Source organism: Panthera onca, chromosome E1 (genome assembly GCF_046562875.1).
Source record: "Panthera onca isolate mPanOnc1 chromosome E1, mPanOnc1 haplotype 2, whole genome shotgun sequence".
Taxonomy (NCBI): domain Eukaryota; kingdom Metazoa; phylum Chordata; class Mammalia; order Carnivora; family Felidae; genus Panthera; species Panthera onca.
In genome coordinates, this window is record NC_138352.1 from 38013496 (window position 1) to 38030949 (window position 17454).

The 17454-nt window shown below is 53.3% G+C and overlaps 1 protein-coding gene across 2 annotated transcripts in view; it reads right to left on the reverse strand.

Annotated features, from left to right (window-relative positions):
• Positions 1-1130: 1130 nt before the first annotated feature.
• Positions 1131-17454, reverse strand: part of ASIC2 (acid sensing ion channel subunit 2) — a 1018759-nt gene continuing 1002435 nt past the window's right edge. For both annotated transcript variants that reach the window (XM_060647782.3, XM_060647781.3), the window contains 7 exons: positions 16177-16327; positions 13249-13305; positions 11718-11871; positions 8972-9063; positions 5377-5456; positions 3890-3958; positions 1131-2087 (listed from right to left, as the gene is read on the reverse strand). In XM_060647782.3, coding sequence (XP_060503765.1) covers positions 1986-2087; positions 3890-3958; positions 5377-5456; positions 8972-9063; positions 11718-11871; positions 13249-13305; positions 16177-16327 — 705 coding nt within the window. In that variant the 3' untranslated portion in view covers positions 1131-1985. The remainder of the gene's footprint in view (positions 2088-3889; positions 3959-5376; positions 5457-8971; positions 9064-11717; positions 11872-13248; positions 13306-16176; positions 16328-17454) is intronic.

The window sequence follows — 17454 nt, forward strand, 5'->3', positions numbered from 1 at the left end:
GGTGCTTGGGAGGAGGCATCTCAGGGATGCTGTGTCCCATCTGCCTCCTGGCCACCGCGTGTGTGAGCGTGGCTGGTCTGATTTGTCCCCCCGCGCAGGGGGAGCAGAGCCTCACGTGCCTCAAGTCTGAAGGGGCCTCCAGAGATCCTCTGCGAAGACACGGGTACAGCATTATTTTCATCCTCAAATTAAGGGAACTGAGTCCAGAGAGCACAGCTGCCGAGAGAAGGAGACGGGGCAGGCACTCCTAGCTCCTGCTACCTGGTTCTTCTCATTTGGTCACTGGGGAAATACCTCTTCCTTGTGCTCGTGGATTGGGCAGGGGAGAGGCGGGGAGAGGGAGGATGATGGTGAGAGACTGGAAGGTAGAGCAAGGGCCAGGCAGTGTTTTCTGCGCATCTGTGCATGAGGAGGAAGGCGCCAACCATACGAGGCTTTAGGGGAGACCTTGAGTTGGTAGTGATGGGGGAGTGGGGAAAGGGAAAGTTAGGCTACAGGCACCGTCCCCTTGGAATTAACATGATGCCATGAAGACACAGATTCTGCCTGGACAGGAAGCTCTCTCTTGCTGCAGCAGGCACCTCCCCACTAGGCACTTCCACCCTCTGATCCTGCCTGGACATCCTCTCAGCAGTAGCGGGAGTGAGGTGGAAAGCCAGTGTGGCCTCTGCAGGGACAAGCAGGTCTGTTTGATGGAGATGAGGAGGTGGGGTGCAGAGAGCCTCCGGAAAGGCTGGCGTGTGGGAGGGAGGCCAGCCCGACTTCACAGACAGGGGAGAGGAGTCAGGACCGAAGTGCAGAGGGACGGGAAGGCCTCCTTCATGGTTCTTAGGTCTGGGCAGTGTTCTCTTCGAGCCACATGCCTATGGTCCAGGGCAGTGTCGTTCAGACCGCAGGCTGTGACCCATCAGTGGTCATGAGATCGTTTAAAGGTTGCGATCAATAGTGTTCAGAGACTTAGAATAGAATGTAAGTGCATACCCTCCATACACTTTGTAAAGGTAAGCGTGGTTGCAGGAGACTTTCCATGGCTATAATCTGTGGGTTTTAACCCGGCAGGCCTGGCCCTTCCCAAAGGCTTTGGGGAGCGAGACCTTAGTAATGGGGGGAAAGCAGCATCGACTCGGCTGTTTCCACAAGACCAGCTTTTAATATGACCGTGACCGGAAGCACGAATAAATAAACGCCAGAGAAAATGGAGAAACCAAATCAAACCAAACCTCAGAACATCAAAACCGAAATCTGGAGAATGAAACAAAACAAAACGGATCTCTGACAGACAGACAAAACAAGCCCCCCACCCCCAGAGAAACAGAATTGGACTGTACAAGCCGGGTCACGAGGACAGCAGGATGACGCAGGTCCCCTGGATGAGCGCTGGAGTCGCCCAGGCCGCCCTGCCTCCACCAGGCGCTGGGACGGGGGTGGGAGTGGCCCCGGTCAGCCCACAGGCCGGCTCGGGAAAAGGGGTTTGTGGGCAGGTTAAGAACCTTCACAAACTACACAGGGACCGGACGTGGCTGAGAGTTCTGAGCTTTTCCTCTTGACCGTGCCGTCGCGATTCCAGCGTGGCCACGGAGTGGCTCTGGGGCTGGAGCCTGGTCCCACTGCAGGACTGCAGAGTGGCCGGCGGAAAGTGCACGGAGGAGAGTCATGAACAGAGACGGACGAGGGGGTGGCGCCGCGAGCAGTCTCAGCATGCAGGTGCTTTATACATCTGGCAGTGAGATGTGATGGCAGGTTGGTTCTCGGACAGTTCCAGAGTGTGACTCTTTTCTCCTAAGAGGGACGCACGGCGGGGCCCGAGGACGCGTCGTGTCAGACGTGGCCACAGCGAGGTTTTGGCAGATAGTTTGCTATGTGTGCATAGGGGGCTCTTGCTTCCTTCTGTCATCAGGGGCCATCCCACCTGAGCCTGCTGTCCCCTGTCCTGGGTCTTGGGCCTCAAGGTCTGTTTGGGAGGGTGCCGGGTGGTCCATGGGCTGTCAGCAGGCAATCTCCTCCAAGGTCCCCAGGGCCGTCTGCAGGGGCACATTCACAGTGTGGCTGATGGTTTCAGAGTGGTTTGGCATCGTGTCACAAGTGCTCTGGAGGCAAGGAGATAGGGGGTGCTGATATTCATTCTGCAAAATGTTGTCATGATGCCCCTGGCAGCCCAGCCTAGGCCCTGGGAACTGTGGCCCCTGCTTGTGGGCTCTCCCAGGGCACCACGGCCCCTGCCCCAGACATCTCAGGGGCTGGCTTGCTGTCGCGGGGCCCGAGGCTGGAGGGGCCTCGCTGCCTTCAGGATCCTCACCATTGCCCACTTAGGTGCCCCCAGGGTGAGGGCCGGGTGCCCTGGTGATGGGGTTCAGCAGCTGCCCCGATGTGTCACCCAAAGCTACATCTGAGTGTTCTCTAGCTCCGAGGCAGGAGCATGTCCCCTCCTGTCCTCCTCCTGGGGTCCCCCCTTGAGGCCTTTCTGGGGAGGACCAGGCTGGGGGCACGGGGTGCCAATTGCTGAGGCCTAGGAGGAAGTGGGGAGGCTCCCAACCAGCCAGAACCAGAGTAGTCATGGCTCCCCAGTGGACCTTTAGGGTTAGGCTGGCCCCTGGCAGTCTCGGGTCCCTGGACAGGGTGGGGCTGGGGGGCCTTGAGCTTTCCCAGTGACTCCCATGCCGCGGAGGGCTGGAGGCTGGGAGGGATGGGAGCAGAGAGATAGCGGCCAGGAGACTGTGCCAAGAGTGTGGGGGAGATCTGATGAGGACAGGGCTGCAGTGGGGGGAGGTGACAGAGGCTGAGCACTTACTGTAAATTAGGCACTGCTGACTGCTTTACAGGCATGGTCCCACTCAATGCAAATGACAAGTCCCTGAGGTGCCTGTGACTGGACAGGTGCTCAGGGAGGTAACCCACCTGCCCTCAGGCACTGAGCTGGGAAGCAGGGACCTGAGTGCAGATCCCCGGCCCCTTCCACGCTGCCTTCCCCTCAACAGACGCTGGCTTTTATTCAACAGAGGCTGCAGGGGCCCGGGAGAACCTAAGCAGAGATTTTTTGCCCGGGAGATGGATAGAGACATGGCGTCTGGAGCAGAAATGGGGGCCTCCTGGGGGGAAGGGGCTGGGATCACTTTGGATTTGCTGACTCCAGGGGGGTGGTGGCTGCCTCACGGGCCTGGCATTCTCAGGGCGAAGTCTCAACCGGGAAAAGCCAGAGATACCTGTACCAGGCAGCTGAGGCCAGAGCCCAGGAGCAGACTGAGTTTGGGAAGGAGAGCACACAGCCATAAGAGGTGGGGCCTTGCTGGCCGCTCAAGGGAAGAGAGGCAGAGTAGGACGGCGGTCAGGGGGGCTCTGCGTCCGGCTCTGCCATTCATCGCCTGGGTGACCTTGACCTTTTAGGCCTCAACTGCCTCAAATACAAAATGGAGAGAACAGACCTTTCTCCAGGGTAACCGCACAGCTGAAATGACAAGGTACGCTTACGGCCTGCAGCTTGGAGCCTGACGCGTACTTGGCACGCACTAGGAGGCGGTTACGTGGGTAACAACCTCGCGGGGCCCCAAGCTCCTCGTCCCCTTCCGAAGGAGTAAAGCACCAGTGACGTCCTCACTTGCACCTTGACACCCTGAGAGTAAGGGAGTGGAGCCTCCCTGCTTCCCCCAAGGCACGAGATGAGAGCTGTAAGGCTCCAGCCCTGGAGAAGCTAGACTGGGCCAGGTATCAGCTACAGCCATGGCTTGCTATCAGGCTCTGGATGGGTGTCGGAGAAAGCCCCGGGCTCCGTGGGAGTGTCCTTGGACAACCTGAGTTAAGGCGTGTCTCCCCCGCCCAGGCCCTGACATCTGGTCTCATGCAACCCCACAAAAGCGGAAAACAGAGCAACCTAGAGCACACAGGCTGCTCTTACCACGTTCTCGTCGTGGCTCCCTTCGTCCTCTTCTTTACCAAGCAAGTCTAAGAGCTTCTCTTTGATCAGCTGCAAGAAAATCAGGACAGGGTTGGTGAGGTAGAGCGACCAGCTCTGGGAGCCCCTGCCCAATCTTTTGGCTGAAGCGAGGTTTTGGTGCAGGAGGTAGATCCTGGAGGAGGTCACAAGAGGCCCCTTCTGGCACGGGGACCGTTTTCTCTTGTGGAAGGAGCGTGTGGATGAGCAGCCTGGGAGCCCCTTTCTGAGGCTGGGCCTGGGGGAGGAGATTACCAATCACTTTCCAGGCCTGAGAGCCCCACTGTTCGTAAGACCAGGGCCCCCCCCTGAGTTCATAACATTCGATTCCTAGCAACAAGGGGCAGTTATTAAACATGTTACTTGGCAGGATGCAATTTCCGTAACTTTATAACAACTCTTCCCAAAAATTAATAAGCAAAGCAGAATGAGATCTGGCTGTGAGTGACTTGGGTTTGGGGAACAAGGTCACCATGCCGGGAGGGGGAATGTGGCACTCCAGAGGACCCTGGTCCCCGGGGTCCTCCAGCTCCCCACAATGGTCCCCAGGGGCCTTTGGCCAAGGACGGCCCTCTCTGGGAGGCAGAACACTGCTGTGCCGGCTCTTCTTGCTGGAGCAAAACTCTGGTGGCCCTGGGGACACTGAGGAACCCCCTTAGGAATTCTGGAGACACTGGAGCCAGCCCAGCTCTGGAGGACGCAGGGGAGACAGGGTGGGAAGGGAAGGCTGAGGAGCAAAGGAATTCTCAGAGCCAGAAGCCGCTGTCTATTGTTTGAGATGCTTTCAGAGGCTCTGTTCCAGCTGCCTTTTGAGGGGACATCTCTGGCTGTGAACAGCCAGAAATGGCCTGTGTGTCTTTGTTCCTGCTTCCTCAGAATTGATGAAGTCGTCAGGAAATGCCGCTTCTCTAAGCCTGCCTGCACCAGGATAGGCACTACTCAGGTGACGGGCCACCCAGAGGGCCCATGTGTGCATGCATGTGTGTGTGTGTGTGTCTGCTGGGTGAACGTAGTATATATGTGTGCGTGTGTATTTACGAGTGGTACCAGGGTGTGTGAGTGGTGTGTATGTGGGGGGTATGCGTGTGCATGTGCTGTGAGTATGTGGGTGCAGACACACACACGTATGAAGCCACCACAGCTGGTCTTGCATGGGAGGGGCTCAGAGCTGGCCTCAGTTCTGGCTCTTCTCCTTCTCGATGCTTCCTCTCCCTTCCTGCAAGTGTGGACAGCCCACGGATCTCCCAGCTGCCTGGGGATAGGACTGTGGCTTCTGTCTCTCTTGGACCCACCCCCTCCTCCCTGCCTAGGACTTGGTGATAGACAGTATTTGCGGACAGGGAGGAGAAAGCGGGTTCTGGGTGGAAAGAGGCCACCTTCTCCCCCATGCATCAGGGTAGGATGAGAGTATCAGCATACGGTCATTTCCCCACGAACAACCCCAGTCTTACCTCGTAAATATAATCAAAGAGCTCTAGTATTGTAAGGATACTAGCACCAATAAACAGTCCCATCTGACCACCAATATCACCTGGAGAGAGAGAAAAGATCAAAGATTTGGCTTTACTCATAGCCCTTCTAGGAAGGAGTGAACAAAGAACTCAGAAACCAGACCTCCCTCCACAGGGAGCCTGGGCCTTAGGTAGGTCAGGCCCTGGACAACTCCTTCCCTCATTGCACAGCACCCAGTGTGGATGGGAATTAACCCAAATGTTTACTGGAGGGCCTACTGTAAGACCTCACAGGCTAATGGGCTTATTCAATTACCTTCAGAACCACACTCAAAGCCTCACTTTGTCTCTGGGCTGGGAATAGAGACAAGAAGTGTGTGGTCTTGGCCTGGGGACAGGGCAATGGAGCCCAAGACTCATGTGTCAGGTGCCTTGGGCGTGGGTCTCAGAAACAATGGCACAAGAGACCTTCCTACCCTCCCAATCATGAAGAGTCCCACAGGGCCAACTCAGGGCACCTCTCACCTTTGGGATAAGGTCATAGGAAGCATCCCCCTAACTCCCCCACCTGAAAGTAAATGCTCAATTTGGTCTTTTCCTAGAGTAGATGTTCTTGCTGGGGGGTATATAGGCCCCATTGACCAAAGTGTTTCTTGACTGGTCTTCAGGTCCCCCCCAGTGTAGATACCTGGACATGCCCCAAGTCTATAAAATCAGAATCTCTGATTCTGGGGTCTCGAAGTCAGGATTCTTAAATTCCCAGGGGATTCTCCAACCCACCAGGGTCTGAGAACAACTCTCCTGTGGGAGTTGCGGACAGTTGGAGACCCTTTGGAAATGAATGCAAAACATTACATGGGTGTACCTGGGCATTTGTAGTGGGAGAGTCCCTATTTGAGAAGCTATTATCAGATCCCCAAGGGTCCCCCCAAAAGTCCAAATGCTTGGCTCTGGAAGTCAGCGTGGTCGAACAGAGGGCTCAGAGTATCTGCGTTTGGAGAGCGGCCACCAGCCTGCTGTGTGGTTTTGATAACCCCTGACCTTCTCAGTAGCTTTGCCTTCAAAGGACATTTGGTGGTGGAGGGGAGTGGAGGAGAGAACTGTGAGGTTCTTGCCAGCTGGAGCTTCTGAGACCATTAGCTGCTGGGCTGGGCGGGGAGAGTGCTGGGAAAGGGGGTGCACTGGGCTGACCTCGTGGTCTGAGAACTTTCTGTTGGCCACATCTACCCTCTCTGATTACAATCCCTGATTATGGCCGAGTGGGGTCCGACAACCACAGTCCCAGGTGAGTAGGCAGAGAGGGCGGGAAGGGGGGTCTTCCTGGGTGGGCTTGGAGCTGGGCTCCAACGGTTCCCCTCACTCCTCTCCCCCCTGCCCTCTCTGATGCTCTTCGTGGGGACATTACTGGGGAGTGGGTTCTTACAGGTGTTCATGTCAGATGTGAGGTGCGTGTTTGCACGTGTGTGCAGTATGTGTGAGTGTGGGTTATGTGCCAGGGTGCTTTGCGTGTGCACATGCTTGTTTAGTAGAAGAAGCATGTCTGGCTGTCGATGGCTTCACGCAGGTGGCTATTTACGTCTAGGGTGGGGACCCTGAGTGTGTCTAAGTGTGCGTGAGTGTGGCTTTGTGGGGGTGGGCATAGTGCGTCTGAGTGTGCGGAACCTGTGTGAGCATGTGTGTGCGTACGGACAGGTGTGTGTGATGAGTCTGTGGGTCTGTGCCACCGTGCACCGGTGTGCGTGGCTCAGCATAGTGTGCGTGTGTGTGCGCTTTGGGGCGGGGTGTGCTGTGTGTGGATGAGTGCCTGTGCAGTGTGCGCTGGGGTGAGGGCGGGCTGCGCGGCGGTGAGGGAAGGGCCCAACGGGCTTGGGGACTGAGTGCTTGCGAGCGGCACGCACTCTTGTCACGGGAGGCACAGATGGCAGCATGATTTCTCAGCAGGCTATTCTGGGTGGGAACAAGATGCTGGGAACATCTCATCCTCATATCAGATGCAGAGATGAGCTATCCTTTCTGACAGATTCAGAGCTCAGGCCCTTCTCAGTGTGTGTGTGTGTGTGTGTGTGTGTGTGTGTGTGTAAGACAGAGAGAGAGTGAGAGCGAGAGCGAGAGAGAGAGCGAGCTGTGAGCCTATATGGGGGGATGGGGAGAGCCCTGTCTTGAGTTCTCTTTAGGAAATGAAGGAGAGGGATGTCTGGGTGGCTCGTTGGTTAAGTGTCAGACTGTTGATCTCGGCTCAGGTCGTGATCTCAGTTTGTGAGTTTGAACCCCGCATTGGGCTCTGCGCTGATGGCGTGGAGCCTGCTTGGGATTCTGTCTCTCCTTCTCTCTGCCCCTCCCCCGCTTGTACGCACACTTTCTCTTTCTCTCTCAAAAAAAGAAAAAAAAGAAATGAGGTGACAGAGGCAGGGTGAGTGGGTCTACATGTCTAGAGCATGACCTCTACCTCTGGCCCAGGACATTAGAGTCTTGGCTTAGTCCCTTTTGGCCGCAACAGTGTCTGAGACCCAAATGACAGCCACCTTAACCCAACTGGGTCCCAGCTGTGGCCCAGTCCCCAGTCGCCTGGGGGAGGTGCAGAAATGCTCACATGGTGCCTGGAATCACCAGCGGGGGCCCTGGGTCTCTGGCATGGTGACTGTCCAGGTACCAGAAACTAGTCTTTATGGACCTTCTGTGGGCTGAGGCTTTACCCCTGCTAACCATCACAATGAACTCATCAAGCAGCTTTATTAGACCCATTTCACAGATGAGGGGCCTGACGTCCAGTGAGTGAGGCCACTTGCCCACATTCTCGGAGCTGGTATGCAGTAGTCTTTGACTCTGAACCTCTATACTTCCCTCTACACCTGCCACCCACCTCCCTCAGGATACCACTCTCTGTCCAACTCACAGGGACAACAGCGGTTAATTCTCCTTGTAGGGACAGCATCATGTCCTCTCTTGAGAGTGAGCTGGAGTTGGGAGAAGGACCCAAGGCACAGGTCTTTCAACTGACCACCCCCGGGGGTTTTGTGAGTTTGGCGGGGGGCAGGGTTGAACAGAACTCCCTGCATCCGTTATTTGGCGGTGCGGCCAGGGGAGCTGATGTGAACTCGAGTGGGGGCGGCAGTCAGGTTTGTAGACATCTGGGGATGTGTGACCCTTCTTTTGTGTTTGACAAAAGACTCTCAGTCCAGGGGGGACATCTGGCCCCAGTGCTGCCATGTTGCTTTCCAGTCCTACACTCACACTCACTGCCTGGGGACCACCCAAAGCTCAGCCTTCCCTCCATTGGACAGCTCTTTTCCCGCTGCGGCCCTGGGACTGTCACTCCAGCCTGGGGGCAGAAGACCGCAGAGTCCAACGGGGCAGCCCTGGGAAGGCCCTCAGAGACCTTTCAGCTCACTTGCATCATTGTGTCAATGGGGAAGCTGAGGCTTAAATTGGGGCATGAGCTGAGCCTAAAACCTCCGCCATACCGGAGGCCTTCCCATTCTGGGACAGAGGGCATAATTAGCACATTGAGAGTGCTGTCTGCCTGCCTACCCCCTGCCCACTCCCCCTCACTCCCCACCATGACGTGTGGAAATTTGTGCAACAGACACCGACATACCGAGTAAGGCAGCAACTTCATATGCCTTCTTCTGTTCAATCGTCTCATAATTGAGCGCTTCAAAAAATATATCCAGAACGAGGATGTTCTCTCTGCAGAGGGAATATCCAGTACCATACACGGTGAGGACCGTCGGGATCCACGCAGGCCATCCAACCCAGCTTTCCCATTGACAGAGGCAGGGGCTGAGGCCCAGGAAAGTGAAACGACCAGCCCAAAGTTAGAGCTGGTCAGCGACAGAGCTGACCTTGGAACCAAGAGCCCTGACCCCCAGCCCAGTGCTCTGGAGGCACATATCAGCTGTCCCTCTTTGGGACAGCTTTCCACGAGTCCTACCTGGCCTCCAGGTCTCTGGGCCCCCCACAGGGTCTTCCTGGCTCCCCACCTGCAGGTGAGTTCAGCACTCTCTTGACAAGCTCTTCACTCTCTTGCCTTGCTTGCCCCAGCTGACCTCCCGGGTGGCCTCTACCCACTCCCGAGAGCCCCCCGCCATGCTCCTACTTGGATTTATAACAAGGTTGTCCTAGTGGGACGCCCGTGCGCTCACACTGCCAAATCAGCTGCCAGGCTCAGGGAGGAACAAATCTATATCTGGCCGGGGGGTTCCCTTTTCCTCTTTTAGGCAGGTGTGTTAACAAGACGCATCTTGGCAGGAAAAGTCATCGCTGCTGGCAGAACGTCGGCTCAGCAGCAGGGCCTGGCACCTCCTTTTCTCCATCTCCTGCGACGCTGGTCACAGTGGCCTCGGTGCCCCTTGTTTGCAACCGGCTGAGCCAGAGCTGCCCCGGGATGGGCTCTGGTGGCCGTGTGGCAGGAGGGAGCGGCTGGTGAGAGAGAAGCAAATCCTCCTCTTCATGCAGGGCTCCCCGAGGCGCCGTTCAAAGTAAGTGTCACCATCGCTTGCCTGGGTGATGACAACTGCCTCCTACCAGGCCGCCTCCCTTTCTTCTGGCTTCCCTTCTGTCCTCCACACTGCCCCCTGAAGGATCTTTCTAAAACTGCTAGAAAACATCACAATTCAGGGACGCCTGGGTGACTCCTTTGGTTGAGCAGCTGACTCTTGGTTTCGGCTCAGGTCATGATCTCACGGTGTATGAGTTTGAGCCCTGAGTCAGGCTCTGTGCTGACAGTGCGGAGCCTGCTTGGGGCTCTCTCTCTCTCTCTCTCTCTCTCTCTCTCTCTCTCCCTCTCTCTCTGCCCCTCCCCTGTGTGTGCTCTCTCAAAATAAATAAATAAAACGTTAAAAATAATTACATTTCAGTTTCTCTGTCACCCAGGCTACATTTAAAATGCTCACTAGCCACATGCGGTTAGTGGCTCCCTTGTTGGTCCTCGGAGATACACAATCTGTGCATCTGCCGTCATGGCAGAAAGTTCTGTTGCAGAGCAGTGGTCTAAAATACACGGTTGAGGCTGTCACCTACTTGAAGCTCATCAGAGGCCCCCTCCTCTTTTTGGATAAAATCCACTCCCTGTCCCCCAGGGAGACGAGGCCCTCTTGCTCTGACACATCCACCTGTCCCAGCTCCCTCTGGCCATTCTCTTGTCTGCCCTGTGCCTGGGACACCTCTGCTCCCATGACTTCCATTCATTTACTCTGTTAAAAGACATTTTTTTGAATGCCAGCTCTGTGCCAGACCCTCCACAGCAGCGAACACAAGGAAAGGCTGCAGCCTTCAGGGGGCTTTCCATCTAGTGGGGCACACACACACGAGAACATGGAAATGACACCCTTAGGTGAATGCCACAAAGGAAAACACCAGAGTGCTTGGACAGAGATTGAAAAGGAGGAGAACTAATTTAGCTGTTTGAGATGACCTTGAAATGGAGACCTGCACAATGAGGAACCAGGTGGGTAAAGTGCGAGAGGAAAAGCATTCTGGGTGGAGGGAATGAAATGTGCAAGCCTGCCTGGAAAACTCCTACACATCCTCTTAAACAAGATCTCTGAAGCTGGGGCATGTGACTGGCTCAGCACATTAAGCTTCCGACTCCTTTCTTTAAATTTTTTTTTTATGTTTTTATTTTATTTTTGAGAGAGAGAGAGAGAGAGAGAGAGAGGGAGGGAGACAGAGTGCGAGTGGGGGAGGGGCAGAGAGAGAGGGAGACACAGAATCTGAAGCAGGCTCCAGGCTCTGAGCTGTCAGCACAGAGTGGAACTCATGGGCCACGAGACCATGACCTGAGCTGAAGTTGGACACTTAACCAACTGAGCCACCCAGGCGCCCCCAAGCTTCTGACTCTTGACTTCCGCTCAGGTCATGATCTCACAGTTGGGGAATTCAAACCCCACATCAGATTCCATGACTCTGACAGCACGGAACCTGCTTGATAGTCTGTCTCTCCCTCTCTCTCTCTCTCTGCCCCTCTCCCGCTCGCTTTCTCTGTCTCTCTCTCTCTCAAAATAAAGAAATAAACTTTAAAAAAGTCTCTGAAGCTTTCCTTGAGGGCAACCCCATGTGAGGTGCAGTCAACCAGCCTCCCTTCCTGCCTGTATCAGCCTGTAAAGCATTCAGACGTTCGCTCCTCTCTCAAGACTGTAAGCTCCTTAAAGGCTGGGGGAGGGGCTGCTTCTTAATCATCTTTGTCTTCACTTTCTGAGTCCTAAACACAGAGCTTGGCACACGGCCGAGGGTCAGTTCACTTCTGCCAAACGGAGCTTCCCTCTGCCCTCCTCCTCGACTGCCCCCAGTTTCTCCTGGGTCCATCCCTTCTCCCTCTGCCTACCGGTGCCCACTGAGCTTACGAGATATATTTTTCTGATTTGTTGAATTTCTTCTCGAGGTACTTGGCTGACGTCTTGCTGGGGATCTTCACCATGGACAGCTCTTTGTTGTAGCGGGTCAGGTTGCAGGGTGTCCTGCAGAGACAGTAATTACTGTCCTTCTCCGCCAGCAGACCTGCGGGGGAGAGGGGGGGCGGGGCTTAGTCAGCTGCGGGGGCGGGGCCCCCGGGTTCCAGCCGCTGGGGAGGTGGGGGCGCGGAAGCTGGGAGGAGGGGCCATCCCCGGGAAGTGAGGGGCGGGCCTGCGGAGATTAGGGGAGCTGGGCTTTGGCTATAGATTGGTGAGGGTGTGAGCGCTCTTGAAAAGTGCCCACTCTGTGTTTCCCTTGGTCCTGTTCTCCTTCCACTTCCTTTATTATTATGTTGTCCTTTAAAAATTGTTGAAAGGCGCCACTTTTGGAGAATGGGTTCCACAGGAGTCCTGGCCCCTTCAGCTTCCCAGAGCCTTCTCTGCTCCTAGCCTCGGTGTTCTCATCCACAAAGTGGGCCTCCCGTCACGGGCAAACATGAGAGAACATTTAATCTAAAATCCAGGGCTCAATGGTATTCCCTCTGAGGCTCCTTCCTAGCCAGAGCCTGCCTCCGGTGCCTGCTGGGGTAGGGTGCAGGCAAAGATTCTCAGTTCCTGTCCCTAGAAGCAACCTCCCGCATCTTTTCTGCTCCTGTCTTCCACTTAGGAAGGGGTGGCTAAAGATATCACTTCCTTCCCTCTGTCTCTCTGATCATGGCAGTGTTACCCATGGGATTCCATACTCCAAGGAGAGATGTCTTTGTGCACATCTTTCACTCTTCTCTAAGGCCGGCGCCTCCCCCCACAATCAGTCCTTCTGGAAGCATCTGGACACAGGAGTCCAGAGCTGTCCTAGCTTAGCTCCAGCAAGTGCAGCTGCTGAACGAACTTGAGTCCCTATGATTTAAACATGCTCTCTGCTCGTCTTGATCATAGACCACTTCCCAGGTGCAGAGAGAGGCAGGCAGGTGGAGTGAGTCTAGCTTTGGGGTTGTGGCTTGTTTGTGGGATCTCCTGCACCTGAAGTTTTCCAGTGGGGGAATCCAGCAGTTATTCCAACCCACGAGCACCCAGCCAGAGGAGGAGGAGGGGGAAATGCACAGCGGCTGCCCCTTCCCCCCTCCCCTACCTCCTTCGGTGCCCACCCGGATGTCTACTGTTCATTCATCCTCTCTCCATCTCTGTCCCTTCCTCTGTGCTCCCCAGTGCTCTCCATTCCCCTGAAACCCACCCCTTCTCTACCGCACCTCTCTACTTCCTCTCACTCCCCCAGTGCCTTGCCAGCCCTCATCCGCCTGCATCAGTTTCCTCCCCTTTCTCTCTCCTGCCTCCTCTCCACCTTCCTCTCCAGCTCCTACAGTGCCGCAGCCCCAGCCAGCCTCTCCTCCCCCTCCGGTGCCCCTTCCGCCCTATCTCTCCCACACCCAGAACACCTCTGAGGTCTCAAGCTCAGCTCCCACTCCCTTTGTCCCCCAGTACTGACCTAGGGCAGGCTCTGCGCACTCCTTGTGCTGCTCAGGAGTACAGAAAGGGGCATCCCCTGCAAAGAAGAGACACAAGGAGACGTACTCAGGCAGCAACCCCTCCCTCCTGGGCTGGGGAAAGGGAATGCATCCTGCAACTGGGGAGGAGCAGCAGTCCCCCGGCAGTCAGAAGGGACTCACCCATAAGAGCTGGGGGCAAGTGGGGGCGCAGTGTTACCCAGAGCCAGGGGATTAGGTCTGCTCTGCTCTGGGAGCTTGGGCAGGTGAATATAGGGTCTGCCTAGCTAACTTCTCCCAGATTGCTGCGCTGGCCCAACTAGCTCAGGTGGGTGACAGGTGAGAAAGCCTTGGTGGCTGAAAGTAGAGACTGGCAGAAAGCACCTCTACCTCCAGGCACACATCTTCGCCTTTCACTCACACGGGTACCTCCGGAAATAGGAAATACTGTGTGTGTTTCACCCCTGAGAGTCTTGAGGTTAAAGTATCCTGCCTTTCCAGGACATCAGAGCTAGCAGTGATGGAGGTGGGTTTTGAATACACTGGTCTGACCAGTCTGACCCCGAGGCCAGGGCCACACCTCTGCTGTCTGTGAACAAGCCCCACTTTGTAAGTTTCTTGCCCTTAATTTGGTAACAGAGATGCCAGTAAGAATGTCATGGGTAGAACGGTTAAAACCTCTACTGCTTGCTTTTGGCTCAGGTTCCATGGGGGAACCTTACTGGCGGGTGATCCAGTCTGAGCATCAGGCAGGTAACATTCACCAGTGCTGTATCCTTCTCTATGGTCTCTCAGTAGAAATCCAGACGCCACCCCCCCCCCCCCCCGCAAACCCGGCCCGGCCTTTTTTTTTCCGGGTGCTAAAATTAAACCTACCACAATGTCTTTTCCTTACTATTTCCCTAAACACCCTTTTCAAGAGCTGAGAGCTGGTATGCTTCCTTCTTTCCAACAATAACAATGTAACTGGCGTTTCTCTTTTTGCTCTGTCTTCTGGGAAGCTCAGAGGCAATTTTATTTTATTTTATTTTATTTTATTTTTTATTTTTATTTTTTTTAGTATTTACATTTTATTTATTTTTTTTTATTTTTTTATTTTTTTATTTTTTAATATATGAAATTTACTGTCAAATTGGTTTCCATACAACACCCAGTGCTCATCCCAAAAGGTGCCCTCCTCAATACCCATCACCCACCTTGCCCTCCCTCCCACCCTGCCCTCCCTCCCACCCCCCATCAACCCTCAGTTTGTTCTCAGTTTTTAACAGTCTCTTATGCTTTGGCTCTCTCCCACTCTAACCTCTTTTTTTTTTTTTTTTTTTTCCTTCCCCTCCCCCATGGGTTTCTGTTATGTTTCTCAGGATCCACATAAGAGTGAAACCATATGGTATCTGTCTTTCTCTGTATGGCTTATTTCACTTAGCATCACACTCTCCAGTTCCATCCATGTTGCTACAAAAGGCCATATTTCATTTTTTCTCATTGCCACGTAGTATTCCATTGTGTATATAAACCACAATTTCTTTATCCATTCATCAGTTGATGGACATTTAGGCTCTTTCCATAATTTGGCTATTGTTGAGAGCGCCGCTATAAACATTGGGGTACAGGTGCCCCTATGCATCAGTACTCCTGTATCCCTTGGATAAATTCCTAGCAGTGCTATTGCTGGGTCATAGGGTAGGTCTATTTTTAATTTTCTGAGGAACCTCCACACTGCTTTCCAGAGCGGCTGCACCAATTTGCATTCCCACCAACAGTGCAAGAGGGTTCCTGTTTCTCCACATCCTCTCCAGCATCTATAGTCTCCTGATTTCTTCATTTTGGCCACTCTGACTGGCGTGAGGTGGTATCTGAGTGTGGTCAGAGGCAATTTTAAAGATCAACAATTATACAATTAGATTTCTAGAAAAAATTACTGATTACTGATGAAATAGAGTTTAGCTATAAGCTAAATCTGAGCATTGGTTATAAAAGAAAACATTTGATAATGAACTAAATGTCTGATATAAGGATTTAGTTAAATAAACTTAAAGTATGATATGACCATGAAGTAGTAGCCATTGAATAGGATAGCAAAGTTCCCAACACATAGTAGATCATCAGTCAATACTGCTTTTTGTTCCTCTCTGCAAGTGCTAATAAAATGACCACTGACTTTTGCACTTTTCTATTTTAGCCTAATTTTATCCTCCTAACAACTAATGATTGTATTTTAGAGATAATGAAGGTAAGAACAGAGAGATTTAGTAACTTGGGCCAGGTCACACAGCAGATAAGTGGAGGAATCTGAATTAGAAGCCAAGGTCCCTTCCTCCCAGCTTGTCATCCTTTCTTCTCTGCTGCGAAACCAAACTCTTCATGCTTGAATTAGCCCTCACGCCATGCCCCCTCCCCTGCACCCCCACCCCACCCCTCGTGCTCCTGCCTCTGATTAGCCGACTACCTCTAATAAGATGGCTACATGCATTGTTAGTCTGACACCAGAAATATCAGCCCATGCGCATCTATTTGCCAGCTGAGGGACTTTTGCCTCATCTGAAAGAGTGCTAGACATTTGGATGCAAGAAGGAAACCATCTGGATGAAAGCAACAGACACCTGGATGTTTGAACAGGTGCCACACCGGGATTCAAGAATTGCAAGGGCTCCAATACCTGGACACTGAACCCTAGGAGGTAAGAGCAGCAAACAATTAACAAACACGTTGAGCACTGGCAGGAGCATTCTTTAAACATCTGGACACTTCTGGACACCAGGATGCTGCCCTGGTTGCTACACTGGTTGTTTCCATCTGCTGTCCACGTGTTTGGGACCAAGTACTAGCCTTTCCCAGAACAGCATCCCTGTGGGTCCTCATGGAATGGGTACAGTGGTTCCCGCTAGGGTGAGAAGTGCACAGAAGGTCTCAGGCTGTCCCTTGGCACTGACCTGGCATGTGCACCATACGACAGTTGCAATTCTCCACGATGTAGCGCGTCTCACAGTCGATCCGACAGGCGGTGATGCTGTAAACAGGAAAGAAGTCGAGTCCCATCTCTGAGGATCGGCACTCACCCCACGGTGGGGGCAGGTATGTGAGCTGCAAGACAGGAAGGTGAGGGCAGCAGTCAGCCCTGGAGGTTCAGCATCGACAGCCTTAATAGCGCATTCACTTACTTATTCAATCAACAAACGATTATTGACCATCTGCTACAGGACAATCTAGCTCCATTGACCTCATAGGCTTTCCACGTCTGCCTCCAATACTCATTTTCCTGTCTCGTATAACCTTCCCATAAAGGCCAATCTCGAAGTCTCTTACATTTGCCATGTGTCTTTCTACCTCCATACTTTGTCATCTCCAAACCCTTGGAATGACCTAACTAAATTCTACCTTCTTGGCTGGGAACATTGGGACCCCAAACCCAGACTTGGGGGCCAGAAACTTCAGAGGGTCCAGGAAGAAATGGCATAATCAATGTTATTTATGATCTGTGGCCCAGACTAGATCATTCCTCCAGTGTCATGCTATGGATGAACTCCTTTGGGGAAAATGTCCTTATTCTCAGAGGTCCAATGTCCATAGAATGCTCTCATGCCTATGGTACATCCCTGCTGGGACTGGGGAAGGTGAAGGGCGAGGGAAATGAATGGCTGTGAGCACTTATGTGTGAAGCCCCGAACTAAATCCTTTATATTTATCTTTTTTATTTAATTGGAGAAAAAAAAAATGCAACAAAATGCATGTTTTTAGAGCACAGTTCAACAAATTCTAAAAAATGTATACACTTGACTGGGGCGCCTGGGTGGCTCAGTTGGTTGAGTGTCCGACTTTGGCTCAGGTCATGATCTCACGGTCTGTGAGTTCGAGCCCTGCGTCAGGCTCTGTGCTGACAGCTCAGAGCCTGGAGCCTGCTTCGGATTCTGTGTGTGTGTCTCTCTCTGCCCCTCCCCTGCTCTCTCTCTCTCAAGTAAATAAACATTAAATTTTTTTTTTTTAAATGTATACACTTGTGAACCTACCACTTAAATCAAGACCTAAGACATTTAAAAAAAAGTTTACTTATTTATTTTGAAAGAGAGTGTGTGCACACGTGTGAGCAGGGGAGGGGCAGAGAGAGAGAAAATTCTAAGCAGGTCCTGCACTATCAGTATAGAGCTGGACGTGGGGTTTGATGCCAACCATGAGATCATGACCTGAGCCAAAATCAAGAGTCGGTTGCTCAA